This window comes from Emys orbicularis (genome assembly GCF_028017835.1).
Source record: "Emys orbicularis isolate rEmyOrb1 chromosome 21 unlocalized genomic scaffold, rEmyOrb1.hap1 SUPER_21_unloc_1, whole genome shotgun sequence".
Taxonomy (NCBI): Eukaryota; Metazoa; Chordata; order Testudines; family Emydidae; genus Emys; species Emys orbicularis.
In genome coordinates, this window is record NW_027045151.1 from 471,209 (window position 1) to 489,742 (window position 18,534).

The 18,534-nt window shown below is 52.5% G+C and overlaps 1 protein-coding gene across 1 annotated transcript; it reads left to right on the top strand.

Annotated features, from left to right (window-relative positions):
• Positions 1-16,987: 16,987 nt before the first annotated feature.
• LOC135894938 (olfactory receptor 1f45-like) lies at positions 16,988-17,944 on the top strand. Its single transcript, XM_065422991.1, has one exon. It carries the CDS (start codon positions 16,988-16,990, stop codon positions 17,942-17,944), a length of 957 nt encoding a protein of 318 aa, XP_065279063.1.
• Positions 17,945-18,534: the final 590 nt, after the last annotated feature.

Here is an 18,534-nt window from a genome sequence, read left to right on the forward strand (position 1 = left end):
CTTTTGGGGCCGGGGTTCAGGTTGAAAACGACCGGGGCGAATCGGAGAACGGCTCTGAAATCGAGCAGGGGAAATTGGACAAGGACCGAGCGCAGCGTATGCCTCCGAGGAAGGAAAAAGCAAACGCGCAGCTGCTGGCCGCGTGGCCGACGGGGATGGGGGGTTCCCGCGGGGGACAAATCGGATCTGAGCCAACAGTGGGGCGCAGCTGCGGAAGAAGCGAATCTAGTTCTGGGGGATATCAAAGGAGGCTCCTACGCCGTCCTGCTCAGCTCGGCACTGGGGAGGCCCCAGGGGGAGTTTATGTGTCCAAATCTGGGGGCCCCACGCTTCAGGAAAGATGGTGACAAACCGGAGAGCGTCCAGGCAAAATGAGCAATGGTTTAGAAAGTCTGCCTGGTGGGAAAAGGTTAAAAAACTGGGCCCACTTGGTCTGGGAAAAAGCCTGACGGAGGACCAGAGAGATCTGTCCCAGGCTGGTCAGATCACTTGCTCTCCGCGTCCGCTGAAGGCAGGACAAGCCGGGTCGGGCTGAATGCTCGGCATGGGAGGTTGAGTTGAGAGATTAGGAAAAAGGGTGAGTCTCCTACAGACCCCCCCCGGCCCCCGTTGTGTTCTCTGTTCCCCCTTGAATCGGGGACTTGGGATCCCAATGGAGGGGGAAGGGGAACCCCACGGGATACAGCAGCACCCAGGCTTGGGGGTTTCTGGGGGTGGGGTGCCCATTGGCAGATGCACAAGCCACGGGGCTCCCGTGGCATTCGCCAGCTATAGTAGGGGCCGACACAGAACGTCGTGCTGGGAAAATAATCAGAACGTAAGAATGGCCGTATAGGGTCCATCTAGCTCAGGATCCTGTCTCAGACAGTAGCCGGTGCCAGGTGCTTCAGAGGGAATGACCAGAACGCGGCAAATATCAAGTGACCCATCCACTGTGTCGGCCAGTCCCAGCTCCTGGCCATCGGACGTTTAGAGACACCCAGCGCATGGGGTTGCCTCCCTGCCCATCTTGGCTAATTGCCGTGCATGGACCTGTCCTCCAGGAACATCTCTCATTCTTTTTATGAACCCAGTTCGACTTTTGGCCTTCACAACATCCCCTAGCGAGGAGTTCCACAGGTTGACTGGCTGCTGGGTGAAGAAGTCCTTCCTTCCGTCCGTTTGAAAGCTGCTGCCTATTAATTTCATCGGGTCACCCCAGTTTTTGTGTTATGGGCAGGAGTAAATAACACGTTCTTATTTACCTTCCCCACCCCAGTCATGATTTTATAGACCTCGCTCATATCCCCCCTTAGTCGTCGCTTTTCCAAGCTGAACAGTCCCAGTCTTATTAATCTCTCCTCATACAAAGCCGTTCCAGACCCCTGATCATTTTTGTTGCCCTTTTCTGAACCTTTTCCAATTCCAATCTATCTTTTTTGAAATGGGGCGACCACATCTGCCCGCAGTATTCACCATGTGGGCGTACCATGGATTTATATAGAGGCAATATGATATTTCCTATCTTATCTCTCCCTTTCTTAAGGGTTCCCAACGCTCTGTTCGTTTTTTTGACGCCGCTGCACATTGAGTGGATGTTTTCACAGAACTCTCCACAATGACGCCAAGATCTTTCTCGAGTGGTAACAGCTAATTTAGACCCCATCATTGTATACGTATAGTTGGGATTCTGTTTTCCAATGTGCATCACTTTGCATTTATCAACATTGAATTTCATCTGCCATTTTCTTGCCCAGTCACCCAGTTTTGTGCGGTCCCTTTGTAACTCTTCGCAGTCTGCCTGGGACTGAACTATCTTGAGTAGTTTTGTATCATCTGCAAATTTTGCCACCTCCCTGTTTACCCCTTTTTCCAGATTGTTTATGAATGTGTTGAATAGGACTGGGCCCAGTACAGACCCCTGGGGGACACACTATTTACCCCCCTCCATTCTGAAAACTGACCATTTATTCCTTCCCTTTGTTTCCTGTCTTTTAACCAGTTACCGATCCATGAGGGGACCTTCCCTTGTATCCCGTGACAGCTCACTTTGCGTAAGAGCCTTTGGTGAGGGACCTTGTCAAAGACTCTCTGAAAGTCCAAGGACACCATATCCACTGGATCATCCTCATCCACGCGTTTGTTGAATTCAGCCCTGATCGCAGGATGGCGAGACCTGGGAAATGCAGCTGGCACAGTTGGGGGCAGGGAATGGGACGCGGGATATTTCCCCTCTAGGGGGCGCAGATCTGGCCCCATGATGGGGGGGACTGGCTGGCTCAGGGGGACAGGGAATGGGATGTGGGGTCTTTCCCCTCTAGGGGGCACCGGCTCTGATACGGACAATTCAGTGTGCAGGGGACGAAGGGGGAGACTGGGGGTAAGCACCCCAACTCCCATGCCCAGCCCTTTGGAGAGCCCCCCACTCCCGCTGCCCCTCGAAACTCGCCCCCTAACTAAAAGCAGAATTAGCTACACCGAGACCGCACCGAGACTGCGGACACTCGTCCCGGGGGCGAATAGCGCTAACGAACCCCATGGGGCCTGCGTTAACGAACCCAATCAGTGCTAGGTCCCCTCGGTGCCCGATCCTCACCCCGACTCTCCCATGATTAATTAGCCAGAGCCACAACAAAGGAGCAAATGAGAAAACTTGGGACTCAGGGGAGGAGAGAAAAAGTCCAGAAGTTGGTGTGAGCGGAAAAAATTTGATGGACGTAGAGATCCTGACACCCCTGCCCCAGGTCACTTGGAGGGGCCATGGATCCAGATGCCCCCACCCCATATCACCCGGGAGGCCATGGATCTAGGAACCCCGCTAAACCCCTGGGTAGTCGTCTTAGTGCTTGTCTACATGGGGACACTCAGGACATAGTATACAAAATCCTTTTAATTGAATTATTTAAACCAGCTTAATCTCCTCTATAGAGAGCCCCTGGTTCGGAACTAAAGTGGCCTTAATCCTGTTTAGTGTAATTCAGTTAATTAATGGAATTAAGCTAAACCACATTAAATCTGAATTAAAATGTCTCTTCTCAACTGAATGAAGACCCCTTTCGTTCTGAATGGGAGGGTCCACATGGGGGATATAATGCGGTTTATCTAATCCACTTTCAATCCACGATCTCAACTGGAATTGTGTATTGTGTGCGTCCCAAAACATAAGTCTATCTGCATCCGGTGCCGCCAGCAGCGACCCAAGATTGCAACGTCTACGAGCGATCCCAACATCGATCGGACGGAGGGCTGGGTGCTGTTACGGCTCAGGTGAAAGAATTAGTCTGGTACATCAGGAGAACGCAGAGAGACACCCAATGTCTTTCACTGCTGTGCTTGTCTTCTGAACGGAGAGTCATAGATTCTTAGAATATCAGGGTTGGAAGGGACCTCAGGAGGTATCTAGTCCAACCCCCTGCTCAAAGCAGGATCAATCCCCAACTAAATCATCCCAGCCAGGGCTTTGTCAAGCCGGGCCTTAAAAACCTCCAAGGAAGGAGATTCACCACCTCCCTAGGGAACCCATTCCAGTGCTTCACCATCCTCCTAGTGAAATAGTGTTTCCTAATATCCAACCTAGACCTCCCCCACTGCAGCTTGAGACCATTGCTCCTTGTTCTGTCATCTGCCACCACTGAGAACAGCCGAGCTCCATCCTCTTTGGAGCCCCCCTTCAGGTAGTTGAAAGCAGCTATCAAATCCCCCCTCACTCTTCTCTTCTGCAGACTAAACAAGCCCAGTTCCCTCAGCCTCTCCTCGTAAGTCATGTGCTCCAGCCCCCTAATCCTTTTCGTTGCCCTCCGCTGGACTCTCTCCAATTTGTCCACATCCTTCTTGTAGTGGGGGGCCCACAACTGGATGCAATACTTCAGATGTGGCCTCACCAGTGCCGAACAGAGGGGAATAATCACGTCCCTCGATCTGCTGGCAACACTCCTACTAATACAGCCAATCCGCTCTTAAAAACCTCCAATGACGGGGATCCCACAGCCCCCCTTGGGAGCCGGTTCTGGAGCTGAACTAGTTTTTCCTAAGGCCATGTCTACACTTCCAAATTAACTCGCCCTAACTCACGGCGGCATCCAGCTGTCACAGTAATTCCATTGTTCGAACGAGTCCACACGGGGCTTCTGGTGTCAGCAGGGCGCGTTGTCAGCCAGAGCACTTATATTGATTGTACTGCAGTGTGGGACCTTGTGGGACCGCTCCTGGACGCCGCATCGTCACCGACCCTGCGCCGACCTAACGCCACCAATCATGACTCTACGCCACGCGTGCGGATGGAGTTGTTAAGTCAGCATGGCGGAGCAGTTACGTCGACAGGAGCAAAATTTAAGTGTAGACACATCCATGGTTAGGTCAACATGAGCTGCCGTGCGTCGACCTATCTCCTTAGCATAGACCAGACCTAAGATCTAACCTCTATCTCCCTTGCTGCAGATGAAGTTCATTGCTTCTTGTCCAAAATTCAGGGGACACAGAGAACAATCGATCCCTGGCTTCTTTAGAACAGATTTGCAGGCTGCTATCAGGTCCCCCCGCCGTCTTTTCTCCAGATTAAACATGTCCCGTTGTTGTTTTTTAAACCTTTCTGCCTAGGCCACGTTTGCTTCACCTTGGATCATTTTTGTTGCTTTCCTCTGGACTCTCTCCAGTTTGTCCACATCTCCCTGACAGTGTGACGCTCAGAACCGGAACAGTCCTGCTCCGCTGAGGTCCGTGCATTGCAAACTTTCATAAAAGACCTCGCTGGGTATATTTTGACAGTACAATCACATTGGATACAATCAGTGGGTTTGACTGCTTATATTGCAGGGGGTTCAACCTCCTGCTGGTCTGGGAGACCCAGCTCCGGTGCAGACATAACCTAAGAGTCTCACTTAGCCAGACAAGACATATATTTTGCAACACGGCTGTGAGCCCATAACCAGAGAGACAAGCAATGCCTGAAACAGCCCCATGCTGGTACAAGTTGGCCAGGTCTCGGAGTAGCTGTATAAGAACGGCCAAACTGGGTCACACCAATGGTCCATCCAGCCCAGTATCCTGACTTCCGACAGTGGCCGGTGCCAGATGCTTCAGGGGAATGAACAGACCAGGGCAATTATTGCGAGATCCATCCCCTGTTGTCCACTCCCAGCTTCCGGCCATCGGACGTTTAGGGACACCCAGAGCGTGAGGTTACGTCCCTGACCATCTTGGCTAATTGCCATTGATAGATCTACCCTCCAAGAACTTATCTCATTCTTTTTGTAACCCAGTTCTACTTTTGACCTTCACAACATCCCCTGGCAAGGAGTTCCACAGGTTGATGGTGCGTTGTGTGAAGAAATACTTCCTTCTGTTTGTTTTAAACCTGCTGCCTGTTAATTTCATTGGGTGACCCCAGTTTTTGTGTTATGGGAAGGGGTAAATAACACGTCCTGATTGACTTTCTCCTCCCCATTCATGATTTTTCTAGACCTCTATCATCTCCCCCTCTCAATCATCTCTTTTCCAAGCTGAACAGTCCTCCTCTGTTTAATCTTGCCGCATCGAGCGGATGTTTTCCGAGAACTGGCCACGATGCCTGAAAACACCTGCCAGGCCCGCGATTCTCTAGCGGTGAGATTGCAAATAAAAAATCAGCAGCAGAGATAGAAGCGCAGTTGTCTTTCGTTGCTGGTCTCTCCTTCCGCGTTTCATGTGCATTTGTCTTACATTTCCAATGCTTAACTGCTTTGCCTTCTCTCCCTAAAAGGTGAACAGGATTTTTAATGGGGTGTTTGCCATGGGGTTAGGCAGGCTGATGGCTCTGATACCAAACCCTGAACTTTGTTTAACACCATTTAATGTGGGACAGTGACAGGGTCACGTCTCTGGGCCCGTTTATTCCATGGAAATTAATCCAGCATTGGGGATCTAGAACTTGGGGCTTGAGGGACCTGGAACCTTGTCAGGGACCTAGAACCTGGAACATGTATCTTCCATAAAAGATTAAAAGGAATTTTAACCGGGTCACGTCTCTGGGCCCGTTTATTCCATGGAAAGTATTCCAGCATTGGGGAATCTAGAACATGGGGCCTGAAGGACCTAGAACCTTGAGCTCTGGCGCCGAGAGCAGGTCAGGAAATGCACAATGACTGAGGAGGGGAACCACACTTGGAGCTGGCGCTGTGAGTGCCAGTTCGAGGAGGGCTGGGATGGGTGTGTCTCTCCAGCTCGAAATGTAGACTTACCTGGAGGAGGCAGGAGCATTGAGACTGGTACATGGGGCTGCCCTCCAAGGCTTGGAGCCTAACGCCCAGAATGGACCCTGATGTGAATGAGGATTCAGAAACTAAGGCTCTTGGCATCTTCTGCCAACCTCGGAGGTTTGGGGGCTTCTGGGTTGACGCTGGAAGCCCATTGGGGGAACATCCTGGGGCAGAGGCGGGCGGGCTGGCAGTGCCGGGGTCCGGGGCTGCTGGGAAGTGGGCGGGAGAGGACTCCAGCCCCTCCTGGGACCTCATTAAGGCCTCCCCAGCAGGGGAACAAGGGGCTCCCAAGGAACCAATCAGGACCTGTCTGCCTGGCTTTGGGAGGGGCTGGAAGGGAGTCAAATACCCCCACCGGCCACCCAGCCTGGCTCTTTTCTCCTCTGCAGGGTGAGAGACAAACCCAGCTGGGATCCGAGCCCCAGTGATCCCCCCCCACGCGACTCCCCCACCCCGAGAATACTGGCCGAGCTCCCCCATGCAGTGGAGACTCTGAAATCAGGTAAGCGGAGGGTCGGGGGCAGGGGGCTTCAGATCAGCACGGAGGGTCCATCTCCTGGCATCAGCTGTGAGTCACTCCACTATGACATTGACTCCCGGCCTTCCCCCACTCTAACCACCAGACCCCACTCCCCTCTCAGAGCCGGGCAGAGAACTCAGGCGTCCTGGCTCCCAGCCTCCCCTGTTCTAACCACCAGACCCCACTCCCCTCCCAGAGCTGGGGAGAGAACCCAGGAGTCCTGGCTCCCAGCCCCCACTGCTCTAACCGCTAGACCCCACTCCCCTCCCAGAGCCAGGGAGAGAACCCAGGAGTCCTGGCTCCCAGCCCCCCCTGCTCTAACCACCAGACCCCACTCCCCTCCCGGAGCTGAGCAGAGAACCATAAGAACATAAGAACGGCCGTACCGGGTCAGACCAAAGGTCCATCCAGCCCAGTGTCCTGTCTACCAACAGTGGCCAATGCCAGGTGCCCCAGAGGAAGTGAACTTAACAGGTAATGATCAAATGATCTCTCTCCTGCCGTCCATCTCCACCCTCTGACAAACAGAGGCTAGGGACACCATCCCTTACCCAGCCTGGCTAATAGCCATTAATGGACTTAACCTCCATGAATTTATCCAGTTCTCTTTTAAACCCTGTTATAGTCCTAGCCTTCACAACCTCCTCAGGCAAGGAGTTCCACAGGTGGACTGTGCGTTGTGTGAAAAAGAACTTCCTTGTATTTGTTTGAAACCTGCTGCCCATTAATTTCATTTGGTGACCCCTAGTTCTTGTATTATGGGAACAAGTAAATAACTTTTCCTTATTCACTTTCTCCACACCACTCATGATTTTATAGACCTCTATCATATCCCCCTTAGTCTCCTCTTTTCCAAACTGAAAAGTCCCAGCCTCTTTAATCTCTCCTCATATGGGCCCTGTTCCAAACCCCTAATCATTTTAGTTGCCCTTTTCTGAACCTTTTCTAATGCCAATATATCTTTTTGGAGATGAGGAGACCACATCTGTACGCAGTATTCAAGATGTGGGCGTACCATGGATTTATATAAGGGCAATAAGATATTCTCCGTCTTATTCTCTACCCCTTTTTTAATGGTTCCTAACATCCTGTTTGCTTTTTTAACCGCCGCTGCACACTGCGTGGACGTCTTCAGAGAACTATCCATGGTGCCTCCAAGATCTTTTTACTGATTCGTTGTAGCTAAATTAGCCCCCATCATATTGTATGTAGAGTTGGGGTTATTTTTTTGCAAGGGGCATTACTTTACATTTATCCGCATTACATTTCATTTGCCATTTTGTTGCCAAATCACTTAGATTTGTGAGCCCAGGAATCCTGGCTCCCAGCCCCCCCGCTCTAACCACTAGACCCCACTCCCCTCCCAGAGCTGGGGAGAGAACCCAGGAGTCCTGGCTCCCAGCCCCCCCTGCTCTAACCACTAGCTCCCACTCCCCTCCCAGAGCCAGGGAGAGAACCCAGGAGTCCTGGCTCCCAGCCCCCCTGCTCTAACCACTAGACCCCACTCCTCCCCCCCACCCCAAGAGCCCGGGACAGGTTGCCAGAGTCCAACACTGAGCTGCTCCTGGCATTTTTCCAGACCTCGGCTCAGCTGCTGACCTGACCCCCATTGGGAGCCCCACACCCTGGCCAGCCCGAGCCCCCCCGTCCCCAGGCCGGATGCTCCAACTCCACAGCCTCTCGGCCGAACCCCAGCGAGGTGCCAGCCCCCCAAATGGGGCCCACTCCGCCTTCAGGGTCGGCCCCGCGGCCTCCCTGCCTCGGAGACTGAGCCCCCGGGCTCCGGGCCTCCTGCTCCACCCCAGCAGCTCCCCTGGGTATTTTCTGTCTTATTATCGATCCCTTTCTTAATGACTCCCCCCATTCTGTGCGCTTTTTTCACTGCCGCTGCACATTGAGTGGATGTTTTCACAGAACTCTCCATAGTGACTCCAAGATCTTTCTCAAGTGGTAACAGCTAATTTAGACCCCATCATTGTATACGTATAGTTGGGATTCTGTTCTCCGATGTGCATCACTTTGCATTTATCAGCATTGCATTTAATCTGCCATTTTGCTGCCCAGTCACCCAGTTTTGTGAGATCCCTTTGTTCCTCTTCGCAGTCTGCCTGGGACTGAACTTCTTGAGTAGTTTTGTGTCATCTGCACATTTTGCCACCTCCCTGTTTACCCCTTTTTCCAGATCATTTATGAGTATGTAGACCAGCGCTGGTCCCAGTACAGGCCCCTGGGAGAGAGAGAGAGAGTCCCCTTTAGCAGATTTCAGGGTTCACACCGGCCAGAGAATGTCCCCCACAATCTCCCGGAGAAAACCAGCCCAGCTCGACTGAAAAACAGCCAGTGATGGAGAATCCACCGCGCCCGGGTGAAATTCTCCCAAGGGCTCATGCCACTCACTGCTAATGATTGATGCCTTACGTCCCGTCTGAACGTGTCCAGGTGCAACTTCCAGCCGGTTGGATCGGGCTCAGCGGTCACTATTAAATCGTTGTTCCCCCACGTCGGTATGTACAGGTGGGATCCAGTCACCTCTTCGCCGTCTCTTTGTTCAGCTCAACAGCGTCTCTCGTGCTCAGGCCGGTTTCTAACCCTTTAATCATCCTCATGGCTCTTCTCTGACCCCTCCCCGACTGATCAACATCCGTCTTGAAAGGTGGCCACCGGAAACGGAGGCAGGATCCCAGCAGCGGTCGCACCAGGGCCAAAGCCAGAGGTCAAATCCCCTCTCTGCTCCGACTCGCAATTCCCCCGGTTATACCTCCCAGGATGGCATTAGCTCTGTGATCTCCCGTTCGGCTGATTGTCCCCCATGACCCTCAAATCTTTTCCAGCATCCCTGGGCCGAGACCTGCCGGCTGGAAACGCCCATGCGACAATGATTCAAGTTGACAGTCACATTTTGAGCTCTATCGGTTAGCCAGTTTTTAAACCCATTGAACGGGGGGTGGGGGTGGGGCAGTGTTCATTTCATATCCTTCGAGGGTTTTTTAATCACGGGACCAAGTCAAAGGCCTCACAGACGTCTAAGTCTCGGACATCAGTGCCGTCCCCTGGAGCAACGGGACTTGGAATCTCATCTCCAGATGATTCCAAGTTAGTGTGACAGGGAACCAGCCTGGAGCCAACCGTCGGTTCCCCACGGCTCCAACCGGCTGAGCCAACCCCACGCCAGCCCCCCAGGCTTGGGGAACCAGGACCCAGCCCCCAGCCATGGACACTGAGTCATCGGAGATGTCACCCCCGCCCCCGCTTGGTCACATTGTTAGGCTGGTGCTGCCAGTAGTGGGGGGAGGGCCGGGAGTCAGGACTCCTGGGTTCTCTCCCCGGCTCTGGGAGGGGAGTGGGGGCTGGTGGGTTAGAGCGGAGCGGGCTGGGAGCCAGGACTCCTGGGTTCTCTGCTCACCTCTGGGAGGGGAGTGGGGTCTGGTGGGTTAGAGCGGAGGGGGCTGGGAGCCAGGACTCCTGGGTTCTCTCCCTGGCTCTGGGAGGGGAGTGGGGTCTGGTGGGTTAGAGCATGGGGGGGCTGGGGGCCAGGACTCCTGGGTTCTCTCCCCAGCTCTGTCACAGACCTGCTGTGTGACCTAAGCAAACCCACTTCTGCTCTTTGTGCCTCTTTCCCCCCCACCACCCAATGTCAAATTGGATTGTCAGTGCTTTGAAGGAGGGATTGTCTCTCTTTGTGTGTCTGGGCAGCGCCCGGCGCGACAGGGCCCTGATCTCAGTCGGGGTCTGGGCAGCGTCCGGCGCGATGGGGCCCTGATCTCAGTTTCTATCACTCACTGAAGGGATGGATGGGGTATTTAGATGGCTAGATGGATGGATGGATGGAGGGAGGGTTGGGTGTGTGAGTGTGTGGATGGATGGAGTATTTAGATGGATGGATGAATGGATGTAATATTTAGATGGCTAGATGGCTGGCTGGTTGGATGGATGGAGTATTTAGATGGATGGATGGATGGATGGATGGATGTAGTATTTAGATGGCTAGATGGCGGAATGGATGGAGGAATGGATGGATGGAGGGATGTAGTATTTAGATGGCTGGCTGGCTGGCTGGAGTATTTAGATGGATGGAGGGATGGCTGGAGTATTTAGATGGATGGAGGGATGGCTGGCTGGCTGGAGGGATGGAGTATTTAGATGGATGGATGGAGGGAGGGAGGGATGGATGGAGTATTTAGATGGATGGATGGAGGGATGGATGGGGTATTTAGATGGATGGAGGCATGGATGGAGTATTTAGATGGATGGAGGGATGGCTGGCTGGCTGGAGGGATGGAGTATTTAGATGGATGGAGGGATGGATGGAGTATTTGGATGGCTGGAGGGATGGAGGGATGGCTGGCTGGATGGAGGGATGGAGTATTTAGATGGATGGAGGGATGGATGGAGTATTTAGATGGCTGGAGGGATGGAGTATTTAGATGGATGGATGGAGGGAGGGAGGGATGGATGGAGTATTTAGATGGATGGAGGGATGGATGGAGTATTTAGATGGCTGGAGGGATGGAGGGATGGCTGGCTGGATGGAGGGATGGAGTATTTAGATGGATGGAGGGATGGATGGAGTATTTAGATGGCTGGAGGGATGGAGTATTTAGATGGATGGATGGAGGGAGGGAGGGATGGATGGAGTATTTAGATGGCTGGAGGGATGGATGGAGTATTTAGATGGAGGGAGGGAGGGAGGGAGGGATGGAGTATTTAGATGGCTGGAGGGATGGAGGGATGGCTGGCTGGATGGAGGGATGGAGTATTTAGATGGATGGAGGGATGGATGGAGTATTTAGATGGCTGGAGGGATGGAGTATTTAGATGGATGGATGGAGGGAGGGAGGGAGGGATGGAGTATTTAGATGGCTGGAGGGATGGATGGAGTATTTAGATGGAGGGAGGGAGGGAGGGAGGGAGTATTTAGATGGCTGGAGGGATGGAGGGATGGCTGGATGGATGGAGGGAGGGAGGGATGGATGGAGTATTTAGATGGCTGGAGGGCTGGAGGGATGGCTGGATGGATGGAGGGATGGAGTATTTAGATGTATGTAGTGTGATAGACCCAGGCCAGTTGGGTACAGCAGAATAGCAGAAGGCAGATATACTGGCCACTGGATTAACAGTTTTCAGTTCCCTGACTGACCAGAGCAGGGGCTGCTCCAGGCTAATGAGAACACCTGACTCCAATTAACCTGCAAAGAGTCAGGTGAGGCCATTAAGCTAATGTGACCACCTGACTCTAATTAAGGCCCCGCTGATACTATTAAAAGGGCTCACTCCAGTCAGGCAGAGGAGAGCAAGTGCAGCTGAAGGACTGGTTAATGAAGACACCCTCAAGTTATTGATAAGGGAGCCCTAAGGTAAGGGAGAAGCAGGAGAGCTGTGGGGAAGTGGCCCAGGGAAATGTAGCAACTCTGGCAGTGAAAGGTTGGCTGCCAACAGCTGCTACCATTAGGGTCCCTGGGCTGGAACCCGGAGTAGAGGGCGGGCCCGGGTTCCCCCCAACCCACCACTACAGGAACACCTCCTGGGAGGGGAAGTCAGGCCCCTGTCAGGACAGGAGGCTAAACTGTTCTAAAACAAGCCCTAGGGACAACAGAGACTGTGGGAATTCTCTCACCAACCTCCTTGCTGGCCTATGATGAAAAGGGCTCAGTAGAGTGTAACCCTGGCCCTAGAGAGAGAAGGGCTACGTGGAGGGTCACAGAGAGCCACTGAGGCTAGCGCATACCGCCTAGAAGCGCAGGACCCACGGGGACAAGGTCAGAGCTCTGCCACAGTATGTATGGAGGGATGGAGTATTTAGATGGCTGGAGGGATGGCTGGCTGGCTGGAGGGATGGAGTATTTAAATGGATGGAGGGATGGCTGGATGGATGGAGGGATGGAGTATTTAGATGTATGTATGGATGGATGGAGGGATGGATGGAGTATATAGATGGATGGAGGGATGGATGGAGTATATAGATGGATGGAGGGATGGCTGGATGGAGGGCTGGATGGAGGCATGGAGTATTTAGATGTATGGATGGATGGATGGATGGAGTATATAGATGGATGGATGGATGGAGTATATAGATGGATGGATGGATGGAGTATATAGATGGATGGAGGGATGGATGGAGTATATAGATGGATGGAGGGATGGATGGAGTATATAGATGGATGGAGGGATGGCTGGATGGAGGGATGGAGTATTTAGATGGATGGATGGATGGAGTATTTAGATGGCTAGAGGCTGGATGGAGGGATGGATGGAGTATTTAGATGGCTAGAGGCTGGATGGAGGGATAGATGGAGTATTTAGATGGATGGAGGGATGGAGAAATGGGTGGCTGGCTGGCTGGCTGGAGTATTTAGATGGATGGATGGATGGATGTAGTATTTAGATGCCTAGATGGCTGGATGGAGGGATGGATGGAGTATTTAGATGGATGGAGGGATGGAGAGATTGATGGTTTGTTTGTAGATTAGGGGAGGAATGGGGGGGATGGATTCCTAGATTCCACGACCAGAAGGGACCATTGTGCTCACCTAGTCTGCCACCTGTATAGCCCAGGCCAGAGCCCATCCCCACCGTAATTCCCAGGGCAGAGCTTTGAGAAAAACATCCCATCTTGATTTCCAAATGGCCAGTGATGGCGAAGCAACTGGGGAAAGTTACCCTCACTGTTCACAATTCATGATTTATTTCCATTCTCCGTTTGTCCAGCTTCCACTTCCAGCCATAGGACGGGGTTCCACCTTCCTCTGCTGGACTGACTGGCCCATTTGTAAATATTTGCTTCCCCACATTGGTACTTCTTGGGAGCAAGTCACCCCTTCACCTTCTCTGCTGCACTAAATCGACCGAACTGCTGGCGTTTCTCACTCGAAGGCAGGTTTACTAATCACGTCAGCATTTCTGTGGCTCTTCTCTGAGCCCTCTCCAATTTATCAAGCTCCTTCTGGAACTGTGGGCATCAGAACTGGATGCAGGATCCCCAGCAGCGGTCGCACCAGGGCCAAATCGAGAGGTCAAATCACTTCTCGGCACCTACTCCAAATTCTCCTGTTTACATTGCCACCGGCTTCTTCCGGGATCGGGGGGTGCTCAACTCTCCGCTCCAACCCAGGCCCTGCCCCCACCCCATCCCTTCCCTCAAGCCCCCACCCCTGCCCCACGTCTTCTCACCCAGTTCCACCCCCTTCCCCCAGCGTGCCACAATGTAGGACTGATGAAGGAAATTGTTTTTAGTTGTTTACTTTATTAGTGTAGCTTCATGGGTGGAGTTTTATGAATGAAACAATATTCATTCATGGAGCCGGTTGCCCCAGTGGCTGGCTAAATGACAGTTGAGATGCCTGTTAAGAGCCATAGCTGTTCAGTCAGCTGCCTTTGTAAGTTTCACTATCAATCCAATTCCTGCTTAAATCACGGAGACTTGCACTGTTTCAGTATTGTAATTTCTGTTCACCATTTATTACACTTGCCTACAGTGTAACTTCTGTTCACTGTTTGCCATCCATTATACTTGTCTATATTATAACTTCTGTTCACTGTTTGCCATATTGTAATTCAAACCCCATTTTAAAATGCTCACTCCATTTTGTAAGGGCTTGCTGCAACCTTCATTTTTGCAAACCCTGCTGTAATCTTATTAGTTTAGTTTAGATGTGTGAATGAGGTATGTATGGATGATGGAATCAACCTCCAGCCCCAGCCTGTCCTGATTAAATAGAGTTCAAACATCAACGGCTGAAGATGCAGACAAGAGCCCTAACAAAGTAAGAAGAATCCACCCTAAAAAGAAAAGGTACAATAGAAGGAAGATCAAAGCCCGGTCCGAGGCTGAAAGTCATGTCTGCAATTGACGGGTGATCAATCACCAAACCCAGAGGCAGCATGACACAGCAAGACCTATAGACTCTGGATTCAAACTAAAGCCTACAAAAAGGATGGGTGAGATGGAAAACTTTGGGAGAAGGGTAACATTCTGCTGCCAACATGGAAGGGCATTGGTGCATTCCCAACAGAGACCCAGCTCGTCCTTGTGCCCGGCTTTCCTGGCCAGTTAGCCGCCACAAGCTACGAACCCAAGCTGCAAACTCAAGCTGCAAACTCAAGCAGGACTGGTAACTATGCAGCAGCTGCAGAACATCTGATGGATGTGTGTGTGTGTGTGTGTGAATGTGTGTGTGTGTGTATAGGTATTAGGTATAACGTGTGTGTATAAGAAATAAGTAGTAATAGGAATAAGTAGCCAAACAACGTTGTTTACTGTTAATAAGTAGCCAAACAACGTTGTTTACTGTTATCTTTTATAGTATTATTATATTTACAATAAATGTGGCATCTTTGCCTTATCCCTCTTAATAAGATCCTGCTGGTTTTTATTCTATTGGTATAACACCACCCCCACTCCTCCCACTGCCTCCTAGAGCCTCCTGCATGCCGCAAAACAGTTGATTGCAGCAGGCAGTAGGCGCTGGGAGGGAGGGAAGGGGAGGCGCTGATCTGGTGCAGGGCATCAGGCGGGCGGGAGGTCCTGGGGGGGAGGGGGGAACTGGCTGCCAGTGGGAGCTTGTGCGTTCAGCTGATTATCCCCCCCACACCCTCCCAATTCTCTTTCTGAGTTGCTGCTTCCCAGGAGAGAGACGGCCGACATTGTTCCATTTACACGTCGCCATATTCAAACACCTCTTCTTTGCATGCGCCCAGTTTACCAAGTGATCTAGGTAGCTCTGTATCACTGACCCGTCCTCCTTCTCATTACATTGTGTCATCTTCAAACTTCATCCAGGAGGATTTTGCTTTCCTCCAGCTCACTGACCAAGCCGTTAACTCGCCTCGGGACAAGCCACAGTCCCTGCAGGGTCCCCTGGAAAGCCACTCGCCCGATGAGGAGTCTCCGTTGACAGATACATTGTCAGCTCTACCAGTTAGCCAGTTACAAGCCATTTCATGGAGGCCGAGCAAGTTAATTTTATATCCTTCTAGTTTTTTAATCTAAACGTCATGCGGTACCAGGTCAAACGCCTTACAGAGCTCTACATCGATGCGATCACACGATTACCTTTAGTAACCAAACTTGTAATCTCATCACAAAAGAGACTGCGTTAGTCTGACAAGCTCTATTTTTCAGAAGCCCATGTTGACTGGCATTAGTTACATCACCCTCCTTTAATGCTTTATTAATCGAGTCCGGTATCGGTTGCTCAACTATCCTGCCCTGGATCGATGTCCAACGTACAGACCTACAATTACCCGGGTCACCCCATTTGCCTTTTTTACAGATTGGCACAACACTGAATTTCTTCCAGTCCCCTGGAATTTCCCGAACATGCCAAGACTTATTCAAAATCAGCATGAACGGCCCAGGGAACTCCTCATCTGGCTCTTTTAAAACTCTGGGATGGACGTTATCTGGACCTGCTGATTTAGAAATGTCTATATTTAATGGATGGCTGGATGGGACGATTAGTAGATGGATGGATGGATGGATGGACAGATGGGTAGTGTGAAGAGTGGATGGATGGGTGGATGGATGGATGGATGGACAGATGGGTAGTGTGAAGAGTGGATGGATGGGTGGATGGATGGATGGACAGATGGGTAGTGTGAAGAGTGGATGGGTGAATAGATAGATTGATGGACGGACAGGGTGATCCATGGATGGGTGGATGGATGGATAGATGGACAGATGGGTAGTGTGAAGAGTGGATGGATGGATGGACAGATGGGTAGTGTGAAGAGTGGATGGATGGATGGACAGATGGGTAGTGTGAAGAGTGGATGGATGGATGGACGGATGGACAGATGCGTAGTGTGAAGAGTGGATGGGTGAATAGATAGATTGATGGACGGACAGGGTGATCCATGGATGGGTGGATGGATGGATAGATGGACAGATGGGTAGTGTGAAGAGTGGATGGATGGATGGATGGATGGACAGATGCGCAGTGTGAAGAGTGGATGGGTGAATAGATGGATGGACGGATGGGTAGTGTGAAGAGTGGATGGGTGAATAGATGGATGGACGGATGGGTAGTGTGAAGAGTGGATGGGTGAATAGATTGATGGACGGACAGGGTGATCCATGGATGGATGGATGGATGGGGTGATTAGTGGACAGATGGATGGAGGGATGGAGGGATTTGTGTATAGATTAGTGGATGGATGGATGAACAGATGGGTGGCTGGCTAGACAAATGGATGGATCTCCTTTCATCCATCACCCAAACTCTCAGCCGTATCCCCATCTCTTTCCCCACTCAGGCCCATGGACAGCACCAACGGCAGCGTCCACCCTGACTTCCTCCTGCTGGGGTTTTACAGCCACCCCGGCCAGGAGCACCTGCTCTTCTCCCTCTTCTTCTGCATGTACCTCCTCAACCTGCTGGGCAACCTACTGATCCTGCTGCTGACCCGCTCCGACCCCCGCCTGCGCGGCTCCCCCATGTATTTCTTCCTCAGCCACCTCTCGCTGGTGGACGTCTGCTTCACCTCCACCACCCTGCCCAAGATGCTAGCCAACCTGCGTGCCCGGCGCCAGGGCATCCCGTACACCGGGTGCCTGGTGCAGATGTACTTCTTTGTGGCCTTCGCCATCACCGAGAACTTCCTGCTGGGTGTCATGGCTTTGGACCGCTACCTGGCCATCTGCCGGCCCTTGCGCTACGCCGTCCTCATGAGCCCTCTGCGGCGCCAGGCGCTGGTGGGCTCTTCCTGGCTGCTGGCCCATATCCACTCCCTGCTGCACACCCTGCTGATGTCCCGGCTCTCCTTCTGCGGCCGCACCCGCCTCCCGCATTTCTTCTGCGACTTCCAGCCCTTGTTGGCCTTGGCCTGCTCCCAGAAGCGGCTCAACGAGCTACTCAGTTTCTTGGAGGGGGGCGTCCTCATCGTCGGGCCCTTCCTCCTCATCGTCCTCTCCTACGCCCGCATCCTCTGGGCCGTGCTCCGGGTGCCCGAGAGGCGCGGCAAGGCCTTCCAGACCTGCGGTGCCCACCTGGCCGTGGTGGGGCTCTTCTATGGCACGGCCATCAGTGTCTACTTCCGGCCCCTCTCCAGCTACTCCGGGGACAGGGACAAGCTGGCCACGGTCATGTACACCGTGGTCACCCCCACGCTCAACCCCTTCATCTACAGTCTGCGCAACCAGGACATAAAGGCCGCCCTGCGCCAGGGCCTAGACAGGCTAAGGGGGGCGTGGTGGGGCTGGGGTCAGGAGAGGTAGGGCCGAAGGGCAAGGGGGGAGGGCTAGGGCTGGGATAGGGGAGGAGGTGGGTCTCTGCAGGGTTGAGGGGCATGTCCCTGTGGGGAATGAGGGGGCGTGTCCCTAAGGGGCATATCCCTTGAGGGAGTGTGTCCCTGTGGGTAGAGGGCGTGTCTCTTGAGAGGCCATGTCCCCAATTCAATTCCGGGAGCTCGCCGCGTCGCGGTTCGCCGTGAGCGTGTCGATCCGTTTTCGTTTCAACTTTGGCATGACGTCAAATCTCTCTGCCTCTTTCTTGCCACTCCCCAAAGTCGGGGCCGGCGCCGTTACAGCCTGCGGCCAAAACGCCTGATCATAAACTGTCGCGCAGTTTGGTTTCTCTGAGGTCCACTGATCTCCGGTCTGTGGACCAAGTCTTTGGTCGTCCCCTCGGTTGTCATTACAAGAGCTGTCCTACCGACAGAAATCTCCGGTCTCTGCTGGATTATAGTACATTAAATTTAATATATATTATGGATACATGGATGTTACACTCAGACATGTCCAGTGGCCTTCAACGACCACTGAGGTGGTGCTACATCCTACCCAACTTACTCAGGTGTTACTCAATC

What these genes read in the sequence shown, in the direction of transcription:
- LOC135894938 (XM_065422991.1), top strand. Translation starts at nt 16,988, where the DNA reads ATGGACAGCACCAACGGCAGCGTCCACCCTGACTTCCTCCTGCTGGGG.